We start from the raw sequence: 18,651 nt of genomic DNA on the forward strand, positions 1-18,651 counted from the left end.
CCTTGAGTAGTCCAAATCTCTGACCAATCACATACAGCTAGCTGGCATTCAATTGGCATATCAAGTTTCAGGCATTTTGATTGGGTTTTGGATAGAAAATTCACAAAAAAGACACTTCTATTGATTTTTTAATGGCTTTGCAGGGTGACTGGGGAAATGTAAAGATGTGCACGACCACCCTTGGATGGTTTTGAATGACCATAGAAAGTGCGATCCCTCTAACTGAAAAATTGTGGATTTGTATAAAGGACACACACACAGACATTTTGCCGTTTATATCTAGAGAGATATGGAGAAAAGTGGTATATTCCCATGCAGGAAAGAATATAGGAGAATTAGTTTTAGGGGTTGAAAATGCACTTGCATCTCAAAACAAGTTGGTCGTAGTTTTTAAGATTTTGTAGCAAAATATAAAGAAATAAATAAATTTGCTACAAAATTTTTGAAAACCTCAAAGCCAACTCTCATATATGTATGTATGTATGTATGTATGTATGTATGTATGTATGTATGTATGTATGTATGTGTGTGGATGTATGCATGTATATATGTATGTATGTATGTATGTATGTATGTATGTATGTATGTGTGTGGATGTATGTATGTATGTATGTATGTGTGTGGATGTATGTATGTATGCATGCATGTATGTATGTGTGTGGACGTATGTATGCATGTAAGTATGTATATATGTATGTATGTATGTATGTATGTATGTATGTGTGTGGATGTATGTATGTATGTATGTATGTATGCATGCATGTATTTATGTATGTATGTATGTGCATGTATGTATGCGTGTGTGTGTGTGTGAGAGAGAGGGGGGAGGGGCAACCACAATAGCTTTAGGTTCAGTTTAACAATGTGACACCTTGAGCAAGTGTCTTCTTCGGTAGCTTTGGGTTAACCAAAGCCTTGTGATTGAATTCGGTAAACGGATAATGAAAGAAGCCCCTTGAATATCTGTATTTGTCTTTGTGCCTGTGATTGTACTCCAACCGCCGCTTGACAGCCGATGCTAGTTTGTTTACATCCCCATAACTTAGCGGGTTGGCAAAAAACTCCAATAGAATAAGTACTAGACTTACAAAAATGTGCAGGGGTCGATGTTTGACAAAAACCCTTCAAGACGGTGCACCAGTACCGCGCACGTCAAAATGATGACGGGGAGAAGCTTTTAATAAAAATAAATTTTAATCCATAATTTTTTAAGTATCACCCCTTCTTCCCATGTACTTTCACAACAGCCATCACCATTTTTTTCTTCCTGTTAGTTTTTTTGTTTTTTTTACTACACTATTCTATATTCTGAAACATGTATAATTCAAATCTTGAGAGGGAAAAAAAATTAAATCTATTTTAAACGTCGACACCCCTTACCCCCCGCCAATCCTAAAAGTTAATTTAAGTCATTTTATAATATTCCACATTCTGAAACATTTGAAATTCATATTTAAAACAAAACAAAACAAATATTTTATCCCCTCCCCGCCATTGTACTTTTCTCGGTTGAACTGGGATTTTTTGTTTCGTTTTCCTTTTTTTGCATTTTTGCTTTTGATTTGTTTTGTTTTGGTACTTTTCCTTTTATACTTTTGCCATTCTTTTTCTTTATACAACATAGAATTATAACAAAGATATTTCTTTATTGCCCACAAGGGGCTAAACATAGAGGGGACAAACAAGGACAGACAAAGGGATAAAGTCGATTACATCTACCCCAGTGAGTAACTGGTACTTAATTTATCGACCCCGAAAGGATGAAAGGCAAAGTCGACCTCGGTGGAATTTGAACTCACAACGTAGCGGCAGACGAAATACGGCTACGCATTTCGCCCGGCGTGCTAACGTTTCTGCCAGCTCGAGCAAAAGGCGTGCTACACAGTTCAGTTACGTCCCTTTACATAACTTCAGTGTTTGTGAGTCGTTGGTACAATAAAGTAGAATTCATGAAGCGGATCAATAAAATCAACTTCTCCCACGATGCATGGTCTTGTGCTAGCTAAAACTAGAAGATAAAAATTCTACTAAATATCATAACACCGATTAGCATCTAAGGAACCCAAACATAACTGCGACGACTCGGTGCCGCGGGAAGATGTTAGTTTGCATCTAGTTATGTCCCTTGGTTTAAAATCTATTTGCAGTAATTAAGTGGAAAGGAACATGATTCACATAAGTATTGGGGAGAAAAGGGAGAAGGAGGTAAGACAGAAGAAAGAAAGGGGAATCAGTAAATCAACACAGAAGTATGTGAACTCCGTCAATTATACACTTTAAGCACTCCGTCGGTTACGACGACGAGGGTTCCGGTTGATCCGAATCAACGGAACAGCCTGCTCGTGAAATTAACGTGTAAGTGGCTGAGCACTCCACAGACACGTGTACCCTTAACGTAGTTCTCGGGGATATTCAGCGTGACACAGAGAGTGACAAGGCCGGCCCCTTGAAATACAGGTACAACAGAAACAGGAAGAGTGAGAGAAAGTTGTGGTGAAAGAGTACAGCAGGGATCACCATCATCCCTGCCGGAGCCTCGTGAAGCTTTTTAGGTGTTTTCACTCAATAAACATTCACAACACCCGGTCTGGGAATCGAAACCGCGATCCTATGACAGCGAGTCCGCTGCCCTAACCACTGGGCCATTGCGCCTCCAGCCGTCAATTATACATGTCACGGGAAACCGGTGTTCTCTTTTGATATCTCTAAATAAATGGTATTACCTTGGATGAGTGTTAGATTGAGGTGCTGGTACAATGAAACAGGGGCTCAAGTATTGTCTCATATATCAGACGGAAAAATTTATAGACAGATTACTGTATTTCAGAGACTTATTTTGCTCAAAAACGGGGTTTTTTTTTGTTTTTGTTATTATTTATTATTTTTTTTATTATTTCTTATTTTTATTTTTTATATTTTTTTTCTGTATGTAAGCATTTAGATATGTAAATAAACAGATCAATATACAGACGGATAGGTATATAGATTATATGAACAGACACATATGGAGACACGGATCCACACATATAAAGATGCACATCCATACACACAAACATGGTACATAGTTACATAACACACACACACACACAGATATGCACACACAAGGAGACAGAGGTGCATACATATACAAACACATGCTCACACACACATACATAGAAAATACACAAAAACACGGACAGGCAAGCACATAAATATGCAGGATACGTACATATAGATGCACACACATACATACATATGCATACACACACATATATACATACATACACACACACATACATACGTACATGTATGCATGTATAGGCACACACACACACTGACCCACACACATGCGCACAAACAAACAAAAGGGAACGCAGTGTACATAACGGACAGAGTCAAGACTTGAAAAGGTTGCAAGACGCAACGAAAATTTTAGAAAACAAAAATAAGAAATAAGTGTAAATTTTAGCGGTGAGTGTGTTAAATAATAAGGCACCAAAAAATAATGACTCTTCCGAGACACAACAGGAGGTGCAGTAACTCTGTCACAGGTATTAAGAACGTGAGCAAGTAAGTGACACATAGTGACATCCCATTGGAGGCTATCACTTTGAACATAAGGGCTAAAAGTGAGTACATCGGACTTCTTCCCATCGTTCCTGGACAATCCAACTGACTAGCTGCTGGGTTCGGCCTGAAGCTGCACGTAGTCTTCGTGCTTCAGAGAAAAAATAAGGCAGCTGTTCTAACCAGAATAAAGTATCACTGGTTGGAAACGACAGAGTACGTTCCGAGTGGAGTAGGTGTAGCTTTGTCGGCTGGAGAGCCCAGAACTGAGGAGTCGACAGGACTTTGTTTTTGGCCAGGACACTCGACTCAATGTCACCAGACAGACTGTTCAAAAGATAGTTGGGAATTGTGATAGGTGTCAGTCCATCGACCCTGCACCGAACGTGCACGAAAATGGAAAGATTCAAGTAGAGAAACACTGGAAGAGGCTAGCGATAGTCATGATGTACTATCGGGGAAGGGCATACCTCTGTGAATAACCAGGACGAATTAAAATATGGAGAGAGATTAGGGTAGAGACTGCTGCCGAAAATCACAGAAGTGCTGAATGCAGTGTTCTTGGAAAGAAAACCAGTAGATGAGCTCTTGGTGGATAATAGCGCAGTTTTTTGCTCAGGACAGCTAAAGGAGATGCTTGAAAGATGGAACATTAGACTCTTCTTCAGGTCTGCATACAGGCGCAATAGAAGCGGGACTGTGGAACAACAATATCGTACAATCAAAGCTATGGCTGAGAGGAGATGAATCTCTCCCATGGAGGCAGCCTTCTGGTAAAGTATGTCGCCCAGAGTAGGGCAAACTGAAGAGTCAATCCCGCAAAGAGCGATATTCCGATAAGAATGGAGACTTCTGAGTATGGTGTCGCTACTGCCAGGTATGGAAGGGGTCGCATCTGTACAGATCGGAAACGAAGTGTAGGTGCACCTAATGCCCGGTGCACAATGCAGTGGGAGAAAGGAAGGGTGACCGCGATCAATACTTGAAATAAGATATCGGTGGATGGAATGCCGAGTCACATCTTGGACGTTTGGAGGGTGGTTAGCTCCTCTGATGCCGAAGGAGTGGAAGAGGCCGACCCTGTGACCTTGCAAATACCTTAAAGGGAACGTCCTCCCTCCCTGGTGGATGGATGATTTCGAAACTGTGTAGAGGAGAAATGATCTTTAGATCGGTGATGGGGGGCGTGCAGAGGAAAGGAGCAGGAAAAATGAGGGACCAGAAGCGAGGGGGAAATGACGACACTTCAAGGAGTGGTGGGTTTAAAACAGTTTCTTTCTCGCGAGTGTGTTGTGAGCGACGGATGTGTATTGGGGAACGATATGAGAATAATAGTTCTTTCTGGCCAGAGCTTGGGTATAGGATACGTGTGAATATTACTGTTAAGTTTTGCTGATTCCCGTGACCTGACACTTGGAGGGACCGTTGCCGATTGCCTCTCTAGGCAAGAGCAACCTTTATTTGTACCTTGCAACTACGATAAATATTCCACATTAAAATATAATCATGAGCGAAGGAAAGATAAATATCAATTCAAGATTAAGTGCATCAATCGGTTGTACACCATAAGGGTTAACGGAACTTATTGAGGCAAGCCAATACGGTCGCAGCATTGCGACGGGTGATGGCGCGGCTAAGGCGTTAGAACAGCTAAGCACCTTCACGGATATCACCTGACACCTCAGTAAGGAGAGAAGGTAATGATGACAAGAGCTTTGTTGTCGGCGGTCAAGCTCCTCCAAACCTCTTAAATCTCACTGGCTGGAAGAAGTGGTTCACTGACAAGTCCCGATACGTAAGGATTTTTCCCCTGTTCAGCTATAAAGCAGTGACCCTCCCATTTACCACAGTATCCAGGATGTGGGAGAGAGCAAAAGAGTCACAGACTGTGGTGTCCCAGGTGAGGAACCTACCTCTTGCTCAGGGACAAAGATTAAGGCCGTCTGGTCTCTCCCTATCTCTTCTGGATAATTCCGCCGGCTCCAGAACTGAAGGGCTTGCTTAATGATTAGGGTTAGCTCGGCGTGACGAGCAAAACGACCAGCATTTAGATGGTAAGACAAACCATGGAGGCCTGATTCGAGGTGCCTACCACAGCGATATCTGAGTCCCCCACGGTCGTCGGCTCCCACTCAGAGTGCAATGGAGATGCGAAGCTCATCCAAACTGAACAGAATACCAATGTTGATCTCAAGCAGGGTAACAATCCAGCCCCCCCCCCCGACAATTTCGCACTTGCGGAAATTAGACGACACTTTGAAAATTGATAATTTCCAGACATTATCTATAATAATAGATGCCAAAACGAATTCCTATGTGTCAGTGTGTCACACTTTGACCCTCTCTCTCTTACTGTTCAATGACACTTCTACTATTCCTCATGATGGGGTGAGAGTAATAGTAAGCATAGAGACGGTGAGGACTGTAGTAGATTGACAGTTGTTACGGTAACAGGGTGGTAGTAATAGTATGAGTTGTAGTTGTGGTAGAGGCGGAGACAAAAGTGATGATGGTGATGGTGGTAGCCGAGTCAGTCAGGGATGACGATGGTAGTAAGCGATGTGAAAGGCAGTGGTAATGGTGGTGGAGGGGAAGGTAGCGAAGTCAAAGGTATTGATGGTGGTGACGTCAGAAGTCTGAATAGTGTGTATGGCAGTTGTGGTGGCGATGGTTGAAAACAATTAACAGAAAGAGAGAGAGAGAGAGAGAGAGAGAGAGAGAGCGGTTAGACAGAAAAAAATGTACTGTCCCTTGAATGGGAAGAGAAAAAAAATGTTTATCATGAAGCTTTGCAATTAGTTCCACGTCGACATATTATGTCATTGCTTGAAAAATTTTGTTGAAGTTTAATAAAATTTAATATGTCCTCAATGCATGAAGTGTCATTGTTAGGCCCAAAGCCCAATGAAGAGCCCTCCACAGGAGCTGGCTTAAAAGCGGCTTTTAAGCTAGTACTGTATACATGGTACAGTATGATAGATTTTGAGAATTTTAAACGAATTAACAAATATTAAACAGATCCTTCTTTGGAATTGTATTAATCTGAATGTAGCAAATACAATTTAGTTCATTACTTTTCATAGTTTATTTTGTGGCTGTGATGTTCGCTTCCCAACCTCATGGTTCCGGGTTCAGTCCCACTACATGGCATGTTGGGCAAGCGTCTTGCATTATAGCTCCAAGCCAACGAAAACTTTGTGAGCGGATTTAGTAGACGAAAACTGGAAGAAACCCGTTGTATATAAGTGACGAAGGTGGTTGACAAATACTTCTACGACACATACACGTGTGCGTGTGTGTGTTTGTCCTCCCCCACCCCGTTCGACATCCGATGTTCGTGCGTTTACGTACCCGCAATGTAGCTGTTCGGCCAAAGAGACCGATAAAAGTATCAGGTTTTTAAGAAAAAGTACTGGGGTCTATTTGTTTGACAAAAGATTCTTCAAGGCGGTGCTACAGCATGGCCACGGTATAATGACTGAAACAGGAGAGAAAGAAAAAAAATTTATTTAAGATACTCTCCAGAAAACCAGAAAATCTAGAAATCCGGGACACTTCTAGTACCAAGAATGCCGAATATGGCTCGGCACAATATTTAAGGAAAACTACTGGGGTCTATTTGTTCGACAAAAAATTCTTCAAGGCGGTGCTACAGCATGGCCACGGTATAATGACTGAAACAGGAGAGAGAGAAAAAAATATTTATTTAAGATACTCTCCAGAAAACCAGAAAATCCAGAAATCCGAGACACTTCTAGTACCAAGAATGCCGAATATGGTTCGGCACAATTAACTGATAAGAGTATTAAGGACAGAGTTATCTGCCCCATACTTCCGATATTATCATTTCCCGCCTTATTTAAATCGAGACCAAATAAGATAGAAAAAGGAAATCGTAAAACGAAAATGCCATCTGCTGGAAACCCAACACTTTAAAGTCTGTTGTAGATGGTCTCAAGCGAGAAGTGTCAATCGTCAAGTGCACAAGCCAGGAGTTTAAAAATATTAACAATGAGTAAAACAAATGCTGTGAATAAACTTGCCAGAAATTACAGCCTGAGTAAAACGCAATTAACTCCGATAATAAAAGAAGAAAATGTCAAACAACCAGAAAGAGAAATTCCTGCGTCTCCCACTTCAGGTTGTATTATTGTTTTTTTGTATCATAATTCATTTATGTTTATGTTTATGTTTTCCAGTTTCAACTCTTTAGCTGTGGCCATGCTGGGGCGTTCATTTTTTGTATAAATTTGTTTGTTCTGTGCTGCATGTTGTTTTTTTTTTTGTCCACCAACAACATATGTTCTAAATTTTTTAATTTTTTTTATTTATCGTTATTGCTTAAACGTCTGCCGTTTCGTTCTGAGTTCAAATTCCGCCGAGGTCGACTTTGCCTTTCATCCTTTCGGGGTCGATTAAATAAGTACCAGTTACGCACTGGGGTCGATATAGTCGACTCAATCCCTTCGTCTGTCCTTGTTTGTCCCCTCCATGTTTAGCCCTTTGTAGGTAATAAAGAAATAGTTATTGCTAAACGTCAACACACGTATGTATGCTGGTGTTAATAATGTAACTTGTCATCTTAAACATATGGCCTACATAGTTTTATACTTGTTATATAAATTAAAATGAAATATTACACTCTGCAGTCACGATGTGTACATTGCATCTTCGTTGAGCTGTTTTAATACAAGAAAGTGAATAGGGCACTTAAACGGTAAGGCACCGTGTCGGGTCAAAATTAAAATGCATACACATCAGGTTATTTATATAATTAATTGGACCCTACTGAGTATATTGCCAGCCCTTAGGCTAATCCAGAAATGCACAGTGCATTAAATATGTGGTCCATAATATACTTCGGAACACTCGAGGAGCAGGTTCCGAGAGGTGAATAATACACTAATAACAAACCTGTCCATCGTTTGTTATGGGGTACAATTTTGTCTGTAGGGGTAGTGAGAGACGGTTTATTTTATGGGATGTCCACCTTATAGGGGTATGCGTGTTTGAATATGGATGCATTTGTCAAACCCTTTTTGCTGGGTCCGAGAGCATTGGTGGAAGGTCGAGGCAGGGGACCTCTGGTTGCAGTCATGGGTGGAGCGCGCAGATACGATGTACTTTCATGCGGCAAGGATCTCACTATTGCTATTCAGGTACACACACACACACACATCTATCTAGCTGGTATTTCGTCTGTCGTTACGTTCTGAGTTCAAATTCCGCCGAGGTCAACTTTGCCTTTCATCCTTTTGGGGTCGATTAAATAAAGTACTAGTTTCGCACTGGGGGTCGATATAATCGACTCAATCCCTTCGTCTGTCCTTGTTTGTCCCCTTCTGGGCAGTAAAGAAATATATAATATAAATTAGAGATAAAACCACTATTATACAACTCAAACAGTGCTAGACATAAACCAAAACACAAATAACAAATAAAAAATATTTTTATAAAACGTATAACTAGATCTCAAAAAGTGTAAAAACGAATGGTCAATATATAATAAGTATATCGTCAGTGGATCATAAATCCGAAAACGAAGAACACTAAAGTATAAAAAAATAAACACACACACATAGATATAAAATGCGTGTGTTTGTACACCGAGACGTGGCGTGTGTACACACAAACCAGTTAGGTCTCGATCATTCAGACCCGTCCCATCTAAGCGCCAACCGTCCAAACTTTATTGTTGCTGGTGCTCATTTTCATGGACTTATATGTCTGTGTGTTTGCTGTATATGAATGGGTTTCAGGGAAAAATTAATTATCTTCTTTATATATAAAAGTAAGGTTGTGTGCTGTCTGTCTCCTACGATTTAGATTCCTAACTACTCCCACATTTTGCGGTGCAGTTTAACCAAAACCTGGTATCTTATAGTCGTGATTCATATCGAGCCCTTCTGGGTATTAGCGCGCGTCTACGATGAGTCTACGATTTAAAAAAAAAATTTACCATCATTTTTTCCATTTTAATGCATTTTGTTGCTATTATATAAGGGAAGTAACTCTCTACGATGTCTACGATGAATTAACGAGTTAAAATGTCTACGATGAATTAACGAGTTAAAAAAAAATTTACCATAATTTTTTTTCCATTTTTAATGCATTTTTTTGCTACTTTTTGGCTATAACTCTCTAAAAATGCTTATATAGTTATTTCCCTTACAAATCCGACCAACGCCGGGCGATACTGCTAGTTGGACATAAAACTCTAGAACACCGTTTGGAATGTATTTGCAGCATTTAACTTCGCTTCTTTGCCTTGCACACGTCAGCAACAATTTGGTAAAGAACTCATTGTTCAGCCTCTGCTCATCTGTTATCTAGCAGACTTCTATTAAAGGTGTTTCCTGTTGTAAACCCCCGTAATTTGTTTCGTTTGGAGAGGTGGGTGTAGCGTAGACACGCCATTTTCCCTTTTGCTTTCTTTTAAAACAGTAAAGTGTGGCTTGAAGGTGCTTTACGTACGGCATGTAATCTCTCCCTCAACATTTTTATTTTGGTGAGATTTTTCAGAAAATTTTTTGCGAATTTGTTATTCTACACACGGAAATTCATACGATTATGCTAAAACCAAAATTAGAAAAAAAAAAAAGATTTCTGCGTGATTTAAGGGCTATTTAGCTGTTACTTTTAGCACATCTCACGACCACCTCATGCCCTCCTTGTTTATCAGTCCGACGTATCGATGTTTTTCAATATCCTTCTCCCCCATAAACAGATTTTACTGTCTGTTGTGGAGATTTAAGCTAAACATTCGGACTGTCCTTTGTTTTAAACTGTGATTTAAAAACAAAAATTCGAAGAATTAAAATCTTTTTCGTAATCTACAATATAGGTGCAGGAGTGGCTGTGTGGTAAGTAGCTTGTTTACCAACCACATGGTTCCGGGTTCAGTCCCACTGCGTGGCACCTTGGGCAAGTGTCTTCTACTATAGCCTCGGGCTGACCAAAGCCTTGTGAGTGGATTTGGTAGACGGAAACTGAAAGAAGCCCGTCGTATATATGTATATATATATGTATGTGTGTGTGTGTGTTTGTGTCTGTGTTTGTCCCCCTAACATTGCTTGACAACCGATGCTGGTGTGTTTATGTAGCCGTCTCTTAGCGGTTCGGCAAAACAGACCGATAGAATAAGTACTGGGCTTACAAAGAATAAGTGCCAGGGTCGAGTTGCTCGATTAAAGGCGGTGCTCCAGCATGACCGCAGTCAAATGACTGAAACAAGTAAAAGAGTAATCTTCTCAAACTGTTAGAAATAGCAGCAAAATCTCTATTAAATTCACACCCAGCTGATCTTGAAAGGGAAGGTAGGGCCCACTGGATAATGTAATGTAGTCTTAAAGTAATGTTGTGGTGCACCTGAGCACTGTATACAATAATTTCATTATATAATATGCAATGCTCAGAATAATTACAAGGTGGTTATAGTTGGTATGACCACTTGGTGTTGGTGTGCACAGTGAAGGCTGTCCTGTTGCTCATTCATTGTTATCATCCTTGTCATTTTAACGTTCACTTTTCCATGCTTGTATGGGTCAGGCAGATTTCCAACGACAAGATGCCTTTCCAGTTGCCAACACTCAATTGTTTCAAAGCAGACTAATTAATATTCCCCCTTGTCCAGACAAGAAAGAATGAAACGAACAACACCTTTTTGTATGACAGTGATGTATGCACACAACTACCATGCCATGTCAATACAGAGATACACAAGCACCATACACACTCACAGACATATACCTACACATATATATATATATAACATTTTCACTTTCCGAGCATTATATTAATACATCTGCTTGTTGTCTACACCACCTGTCTTCGTCTTTTGTTTTTTTTTGTGAATTCTTTCTATATATATATATATATAATCATTTAACATCCGTTGTCCATGCTGGCATGGGTTGGACGGTTTGACCAGGGCTGGCCAACTGGAGGGCTGCACCAGACCCCATCTGGATTTGGCATGGTTTCAGTGACTGGATGCCCTTACTATAACGCCAGCCCCTCTGATAATGTAATTGGTGCTTTTTATGTGCACTGGTAAGCGATAGCAGCATCAGCCACATTGCCTCTGTGAGGCCCCTCATACATACATATATATATATGTATATGTGCGTATGTATGTATGTATATTCAACTTTTGTTGGTGCCTGCGACAACTTAGTTCATTTCAAGTCTTTAGTGTTTGTTGCTGGAACTGGGATTGGCTTCAATGTGTTGCAGAATCAGCTGCCAACAGATATGCATGGACTGCTTTGACTCATGACACGAAGAACTCAATAGAAGCCAGATTAAACCTTCCTGGGTGAATACTATTACAGAAAAAAAAAAGAATATCATCATCATTGTTTAGTGTCCACTTTCCATGCTAGCATGGGTTGGACGGTTTAACTGGGGTCTGGGAAGCCAGAAGGCTGCACCAGGCCCAGTCTGATCTGGCAATGTTTCTATGGCTGGATGCCCTTCCTAACGCCAACCACTCCATGAGTGTAGTGGGTGCTTTTTCGTGCCAGACGAGGCTGGCAAACGGCCACGATCGGATGGTGCCTTTTATGTGCCACCGGCACGGAGGCCAGGCGAGGCTGGCAATGGCCACGAATATTTATATATATATAAATATCTATATACCTGGGCTTCTTTCAGTTTTTATCTGCTAAGTTCATTCACAAAGCTTTGATTGGCCAAAAGCAATAGCAGAATACACTTGCTGAGAGTGCTGTGCAATGGGACTGAACTGGAACGAAGCTAAACATCTTCACTACTTTGTCAATATTCTTGGATTTTTATTTTTTAAAAATTTTTAATGATCAGTCAAGAGGAATGGGTTAGTCTTCTCAGGAGGTCTTCTTAGACTGGTGAAATCAATATCGCCATTCCTTTTTTGAACAACTGGAAGAAATTCCAGACAGGTTGTGTGGTTAAAAACTTTGCTTTTCAGTCATATGGTTCCAGGTTCAGTACCACTGCACAGCACCTTGGGGAAGTGTCTTCTACTATAACCATGGACTGACCAAACCCTTGTGAGTGGATTTAGTTGACGGAAACTGAAAGGCAACCGATTGTGTATGTGTGTGTAAGGATCCAGGTGTGGGAAGTTAGTAACCTTCAAATAATCTGTAGAATGTATAAAATACAACTTTCAGGAAACATATGTAGCTTGGATTTTACCTACTCCATTCCCTAAATTTGGAATTATATCCCAAAAACTAGACATGAATATCTAAGCATAGTCCAACCTTAGGTTACCTATGAAGGACGATTCAGAATATTATATGTGTATCCCCATTATTAGCTGTCTGTGATGATGTTTTCATCTCATTGTCTTGACATTACATGAATGTTGTAAATGACTGTCACTGTCATACAAACTATTATTATTCTGCAAAAATATGTCTACCACGAGGAATTATTACCTTGCTTGCAAACAGATGAGGATTGGCTACAGGAAAAGCATCCAGCTGTAGAAAATTTGCATTAACCAAGCCCTGTCCATCCCATGCAAGCATTGAAAAAGTGGGAGTTAAAAATGGTTGTGTGTTCTGATAAGAAAAGGAAGTGGGGGTGGTGAATGCAATTTAGGTGATAAAAGAAGTGTAACAGGTGAGTAGGGAGCGTCTATAAAGGATGAGGCACAACTCCAAGAATTTGGAGCTTTTAGCAATAGAAAAAGTAGAGAGGAGACAATGAGTTCATAATCTTTATTACACAGTTGGTAAAGAAATGACAACTGGTACATTTGAGTTATTGTATTAATGCCTTTTGAATGGTATTTGTAATTTGAGTGAGATCAACCCATCTAAGCAAAATGGCAACACCATGTTTAACATTTCAGTGTTTGCAATATGTCCTGTTTTACAGAGAATGTAAATATGATATTGCTGTTTTGCTCAGAGTGACAAAATGTCTTGTTGCTCAATTCCGAGATCAGTAGAATCAAAGAAAATCTCTTGCTTGAGAAACAGGAAAGAGTAGTTAACAGAAAAGGTTATTAAGTACTATATGAAATAAATCTCTGTTCAGTCTATGCCAGCATCATCATCGTTTAACGTCCGTTTTCCATGCTAGCATGGGTTGGACGGTTCGACCGGGGTCTGGGAAGCCAGGAGGCTGCACCAGGCTCCAGTCTGATCTGGCAGTGTTTCTACAGCTGGATGCCCTTCCTAACACCAACCACTCTGTGAGTGTAGTGGGTGCTTTTTACGTGCCGGAAATACAAACAAATATACCATTGGTGCATGTTCTTTGACAAAGCAAAAGTACATTCTAATTGAAATAATACATTATGCATGTAAATAATTAAGGCAGCCCAAAGGAAACCTAAGCAGAACTGTAAGGTCAGTTCTTAGAACTTTGGCGTTGTTGCCATGATGTTTAGAATGATGCATATAAGAATCCATTCTAACCACATTGATACAGAAATCTCACATCATCGAAATCTTGAAGCTACAAAAATGTCTAGTTGATTCCAAACATCATCATCATCGTTTAACGTCCGCTTTCCGTGCTAGCATGGGTTGGACGGTTCGACCGGGGATCTGGGAAGCCAGTAGGCTGCACCAGGTTCCAGTCTGATCTGGCAGTGTTTCTACAGCTGGATGCCCTTCCTAACGCCAACCACTCCAAGAGTGTAGTGGGTGCTTTTTACGTGCCACCGGCACAGGTACCAGGAGAGTCTGGCAGTGGCCACGATCAGTTGATGCTTTTAATGTGCCACGTGTGAATAAATAGGCTTTACATTTAATAGATTTAATCTGAATGCTTAAGGCTTAACGTCTACTTTTCCATGCTTGCATGGGTTAGACTAGATCTATTGAAGCAGATTTTCTACCGCCAGATCCTCTTTTCACTAACTCGCACCTGTTTCTAGGCAAGGTAATATTTTCATCTCCCACTTCTTGTCTGGACTTGTTTTCATGGAAGATTACAAATTTCACTTTTCCCTGCTTGGTATGAACTATGGACTTTGTTTGCATTTGGTGCATGATGTCAAAACAAAGATGTATATTCACTCACTCACACACACATACTGTTACAACAGACTTCTTTTAGTTTCTATTAAATTTATTCACAAGGCATTGGTTAGGCCCCCCGAGTTATAGTTGGATGGAACCTACACTCGCTTCCTTATGAGAGCTCAAAATCTCTCGTGGAAGCGTCATCCAACCAAAATGAAAATATATAGGAAACTACCACCTGTGTCATCTCTTGTGAAAGGTAAGAGAGTCCAGTTTGCTGGACATTGTTGTAGAGCTGAAAAAGAAGTAATTTCTACTCTTCTCCTCTGGAAGCCATCTGCTCGCGATACCAGAGGGTCACACACTCTCCTACCCTGATGTAATCTCCAAGGATACAGGCATCCAGCAACAGGACCTCTGTAATGCTATGATGGACCGTGAAGTCTAGCGTAGCATGGTAAATTCCATTGTCTCGACCACGGTCGAACAATGATGGTGATGAGAAGACCTGAAACTTCATTGTTACGAAGTGAGCTTCTTAACCACATAACCATCATCATCATCATCATTATTTATCATCTGTTTTCCATGCCAACATGGGTAAGATTGTTTGATGGAGCTGGTAAACCAGAGTGCTGCACCAGGTTCCAGTATTCCAATATTCTGTAAGGACATGTCTGGCTATGGCATAATATTACCTTGCTTGGTTACAGAAAGGGTATCCACCCTAGAAAATACGTCTCAGTGAATTCTGTCCGACCCTATGCAAACATGGAAAAGCATATGTTAAATAGTGATGATGATGATGATGAACACCTAATTCCTAAATTTTTATTTTATATTGAATATTTTTGTTTCCGATCTAGATAAAGAAATGTCTCCCGCAAATGACTCATCGTTTCTGAGTATCGAAGATCTTATGCTGTCCCAGACTTACAACCCAAATAGTGATGTGGCCTGGCAAGTTGCTTCCCCAGAGGTTTTGCGTAAAATCCACAAAGGTAAATCCCTGAATCTTTCAAATTACTGTTTTTTTCTGCAGAAATTTTGGGGGAGGGCAAGGGAGTGTTCCACCTACAAAGAGAATTTTACCGAGTCGGTGGGAGAACTTCTGTGAGATCACTTGACATAATAGAAACAGCAAAGTTAGATTTCAAAGAAATAAGACCCCCATCAGCTTAACAAATAACAGTAGACATTATGGTCCTAGAGTGACTTGGCAAAATCATTTGAGATGCAGACGAAATACCTTGTGGTATTTGCTTTAGCTCATTATGTTCTAAGTTCAAATCCCACCAAAGTTAACATTATGAAGGTGTACGGTTCAGTTGTTAGTGTCTGGCTCACAATCATAAGGTAGTGAGTTCGATACTGGGACAGGGCTGTGTGTTTGTGTTCTTCAGCAAGACACTTTATTTCACGTTTCTCCTGTTCACTCAGCTGTAGAAATGTGTTGCGATGTTACAGGTGCCAAGCTGTATCGGCCCCTTTGCCTTTCCCTTGGATAACACTGGTGGCATGAAGAGGGGTGGCTGGTATGCATGGGTGACTGCTGGTCTTCCATAAACAACCTTGCCTGGACTTGTGTACCTTGGAGGGGAACTTCCTTGGTGCAATCTCGTGGTCGTTCATAACAAAAGGTGGGGTCTTTACCCTGTAATCCTAGGGACCCTTAACTCGTTTGTTAACATATTATCTTGAGATACACTGCCTTTGTTTCATTTAATTTTAAAAATAATGAATTTAGTCAAAATAAATTTATTATCAAGCTGGTGTTTTAGAACGTGAATTAACATCAAATTTTGATGGTAGGTTATAATTGAGATCACTTCAAAGTACTTTGTACCATAGAATCAAGAGAAGTTTCAGACAGGTTGATATCAAGAGTTAAAAAAAACAAAGTGGTGGTTGCTTGAATGCCCTTGTTTTGGACTTATTGAAATGTGGAAGAGAAGATCCGGAACTTTTTTTTTTCAGGGATCTTACAAGACTGGTGAGAGAAGTTATCTTTAAGCCACAGAACTGATCTGTATATTTGTGACAGAGTGGCTTCTGCTAATGACACCCAAGGATCATGCAGTGGTGTTAAAACCAAGCAACAGATTAGGTCTTCCACTCTGATTATAGATTAACTTAATGATGGTTGACTTGTGGTAAAATACCTACATAGGTCATAGGCATGGCTGTGTGGTAAGAAGCTCGTTTCCCAACCACATGGTTCCTGTTTCAGTCCCACTGCATGGTATCTTGGGCATCTGCTACAACCTTGTACTGACCAAAGCCTTGATATCAACCTGTCTGAAACTTCTCTTGATTCTATGGTACAAAGTACTTTGAAGTGATCTCAATTATAACCTACCATCAAAATTTGATGTTAATTCATGTTCTAAAACACCAGCTTAATAATAAATTTATTTGACTAAATTCATTATTTTTAAAATTAAATGAAACAAAGACAGTGTATCTCAAGATAATATGTTAACAAACGAGTTAAGGGTCCCTAGGATTACAGGGTAAAGACCACCCCGCTTTGGTTATGAACGACCATGAGATTGCACCAAGGAAGTTCCCTTCCAAGGCACAAGTCCAGGCAAGGTTGTTTATGGAAGACCAGCAGTCACCCATGCATACCAACATCCTCCCCTCTTCATGCCACTGATGTTATCCAAGAGAAAGGCAAATGGGCTGATACAGCTTGGCACCAGTGACAACTCGATTTGCATTGCTAGTTTACACAAAAATTTGAAGTGAAAATATACATCCTCACTTTACATGCTATCAGGACCTTAGAACTTTGCTCGCTTTATCTTTCTCTAACTATATATATATATATATATATCTTATTATAAAAGGCAGATTTTATCTGCCTCCCTTTGTAAGTTATAGAAATCTACAATATAGGATTTCTTCAATTACAATTTACCTAGCATTTTTAAGAGTAGAATGCATCGGGTCATGCCAGGTCCAGTTTTTAAAATTTAAACTCCAATTAAGCAAAATTTACAGAAAACTCACATTCTGGTGTGTATGTCAAATGCTTTTCTTAGTCTGGTTTACAGCAAACGCACACACACAGTGTGCAACGAATAAAGTGAAACTAGATGTAATATTTGTTTCTATCTATCACGCTGATAGATACATGAGTAAAATGTATGGGAAGCTAACAGATAAGAGTGAGTGAAAATGTTCTTGGAAGAGAGTAAATTAGCGACAGTGATTTGAGGAAGACTAAACTGAAAGTATGAAACAGTGTTTATGTATAAACAGACAACACTTATATAAACCCTTTCGTTACCAAACCGCCCGAATTTACCTATTCATATTTAATGAGAATATCAGAGTAAATCTCTTTAGTACATTCGTGAAAACACGTATTATACTTCGTAAACACTTCAAATACAGTTTTGTACAAAAATCGAAGTGTAATTTTAATTCCGTGAATTATGGGAGATTTTTTTCCGAAATTTGTTCCTATTGTGTTTTCAAAATTTGTAATTCTGACAAAAAATGGATACGAATTTCATTATATCAAGCAGCGAGTCAGAATTCGAAGGATTTTCTACTGAAGACCTTCATAAATCTAACTCTATGACTTGTCAAGCGTGTAGGGGGGACAAACACAGACACACAAACATACACACACACATACATATATACGACGGGCTTCCTTCAGTTTCCGTCTACCAAACCTACTCACAAGTAGAAGACACTTGCCCAAGGTGCCACGCAATGGGAATGAACCCGGAACCATGTGATTGGTAAGCAATCTACTTACCACACAGCCACTCCTGCGCCTATGCCTATACATACACACGTACGTATGTATGTATCATCATCATCATCATCATCATCGTTTAGCGTCCGTTTTCCATGCTAGCATGGGTTGGACGGGTCAACTGGGGTCTGTGAAGCTGGAAGGCTTCGTCAGGCCCAGTCAGATCTGGCAGTGTTTCTATGGCTGGATGCCCTGAGAAGTCAATTTTTAGGGGAGACGATGAGTGGCTATGAAACGGGAGCAAATAGGGAGACGAGACAAGGCTAAACGAAAAACATTACATGAATGGTATGTTGAAAACTGAAAGAAAATATGAATAGAGGGTACTGAAAAATCGTGATAGCAAGAAAGTAGGTTTGAAAG

General features: G+C 40.1%; 1 protein-coding gene across 1 annotated transcript in view; it reads left to right on the forward strand.

Moving 5' to 3' along the window:
* The first annotated feature begins 7,250 nt into the window (after positions 1 to 7,250).
* The window catches only part of LOC115222616, a 47,554-nt gene continuing 36,153 nt past the window's right edge, over positions 7,251 to 18,651 (forward strand). The window contains exons 1-2 of the mRNA XM_029792919.2: positions 7,251 to 7,687; positions 15,380 to 15,514. Coding sequence (XP_029648779.1) covers positions 7,495 to 7,687; positions 15,380 to 15,514 — 328 coding nt within the window. The 5' untranslated portion in view covers positions 7,251 to 7,494. The remainder of the gene's footprint in view (positions 7,688 to 15,379; positions 15,515 to 18,651) is intronic.

The sequence above is a fragment of the Octopus sinensis genome, linkage group LG20, assembly GCF_006345805.1.
Source record: "Octopus sinensis linkage group LG20, ASM634580v1, whole genome shotgun sequence".
NCBI lineage: Eukaryota > Metazoa > Mollusca > Cephalopoda > Octopoda > Octopodidae > Octopus > Octopus sinensis.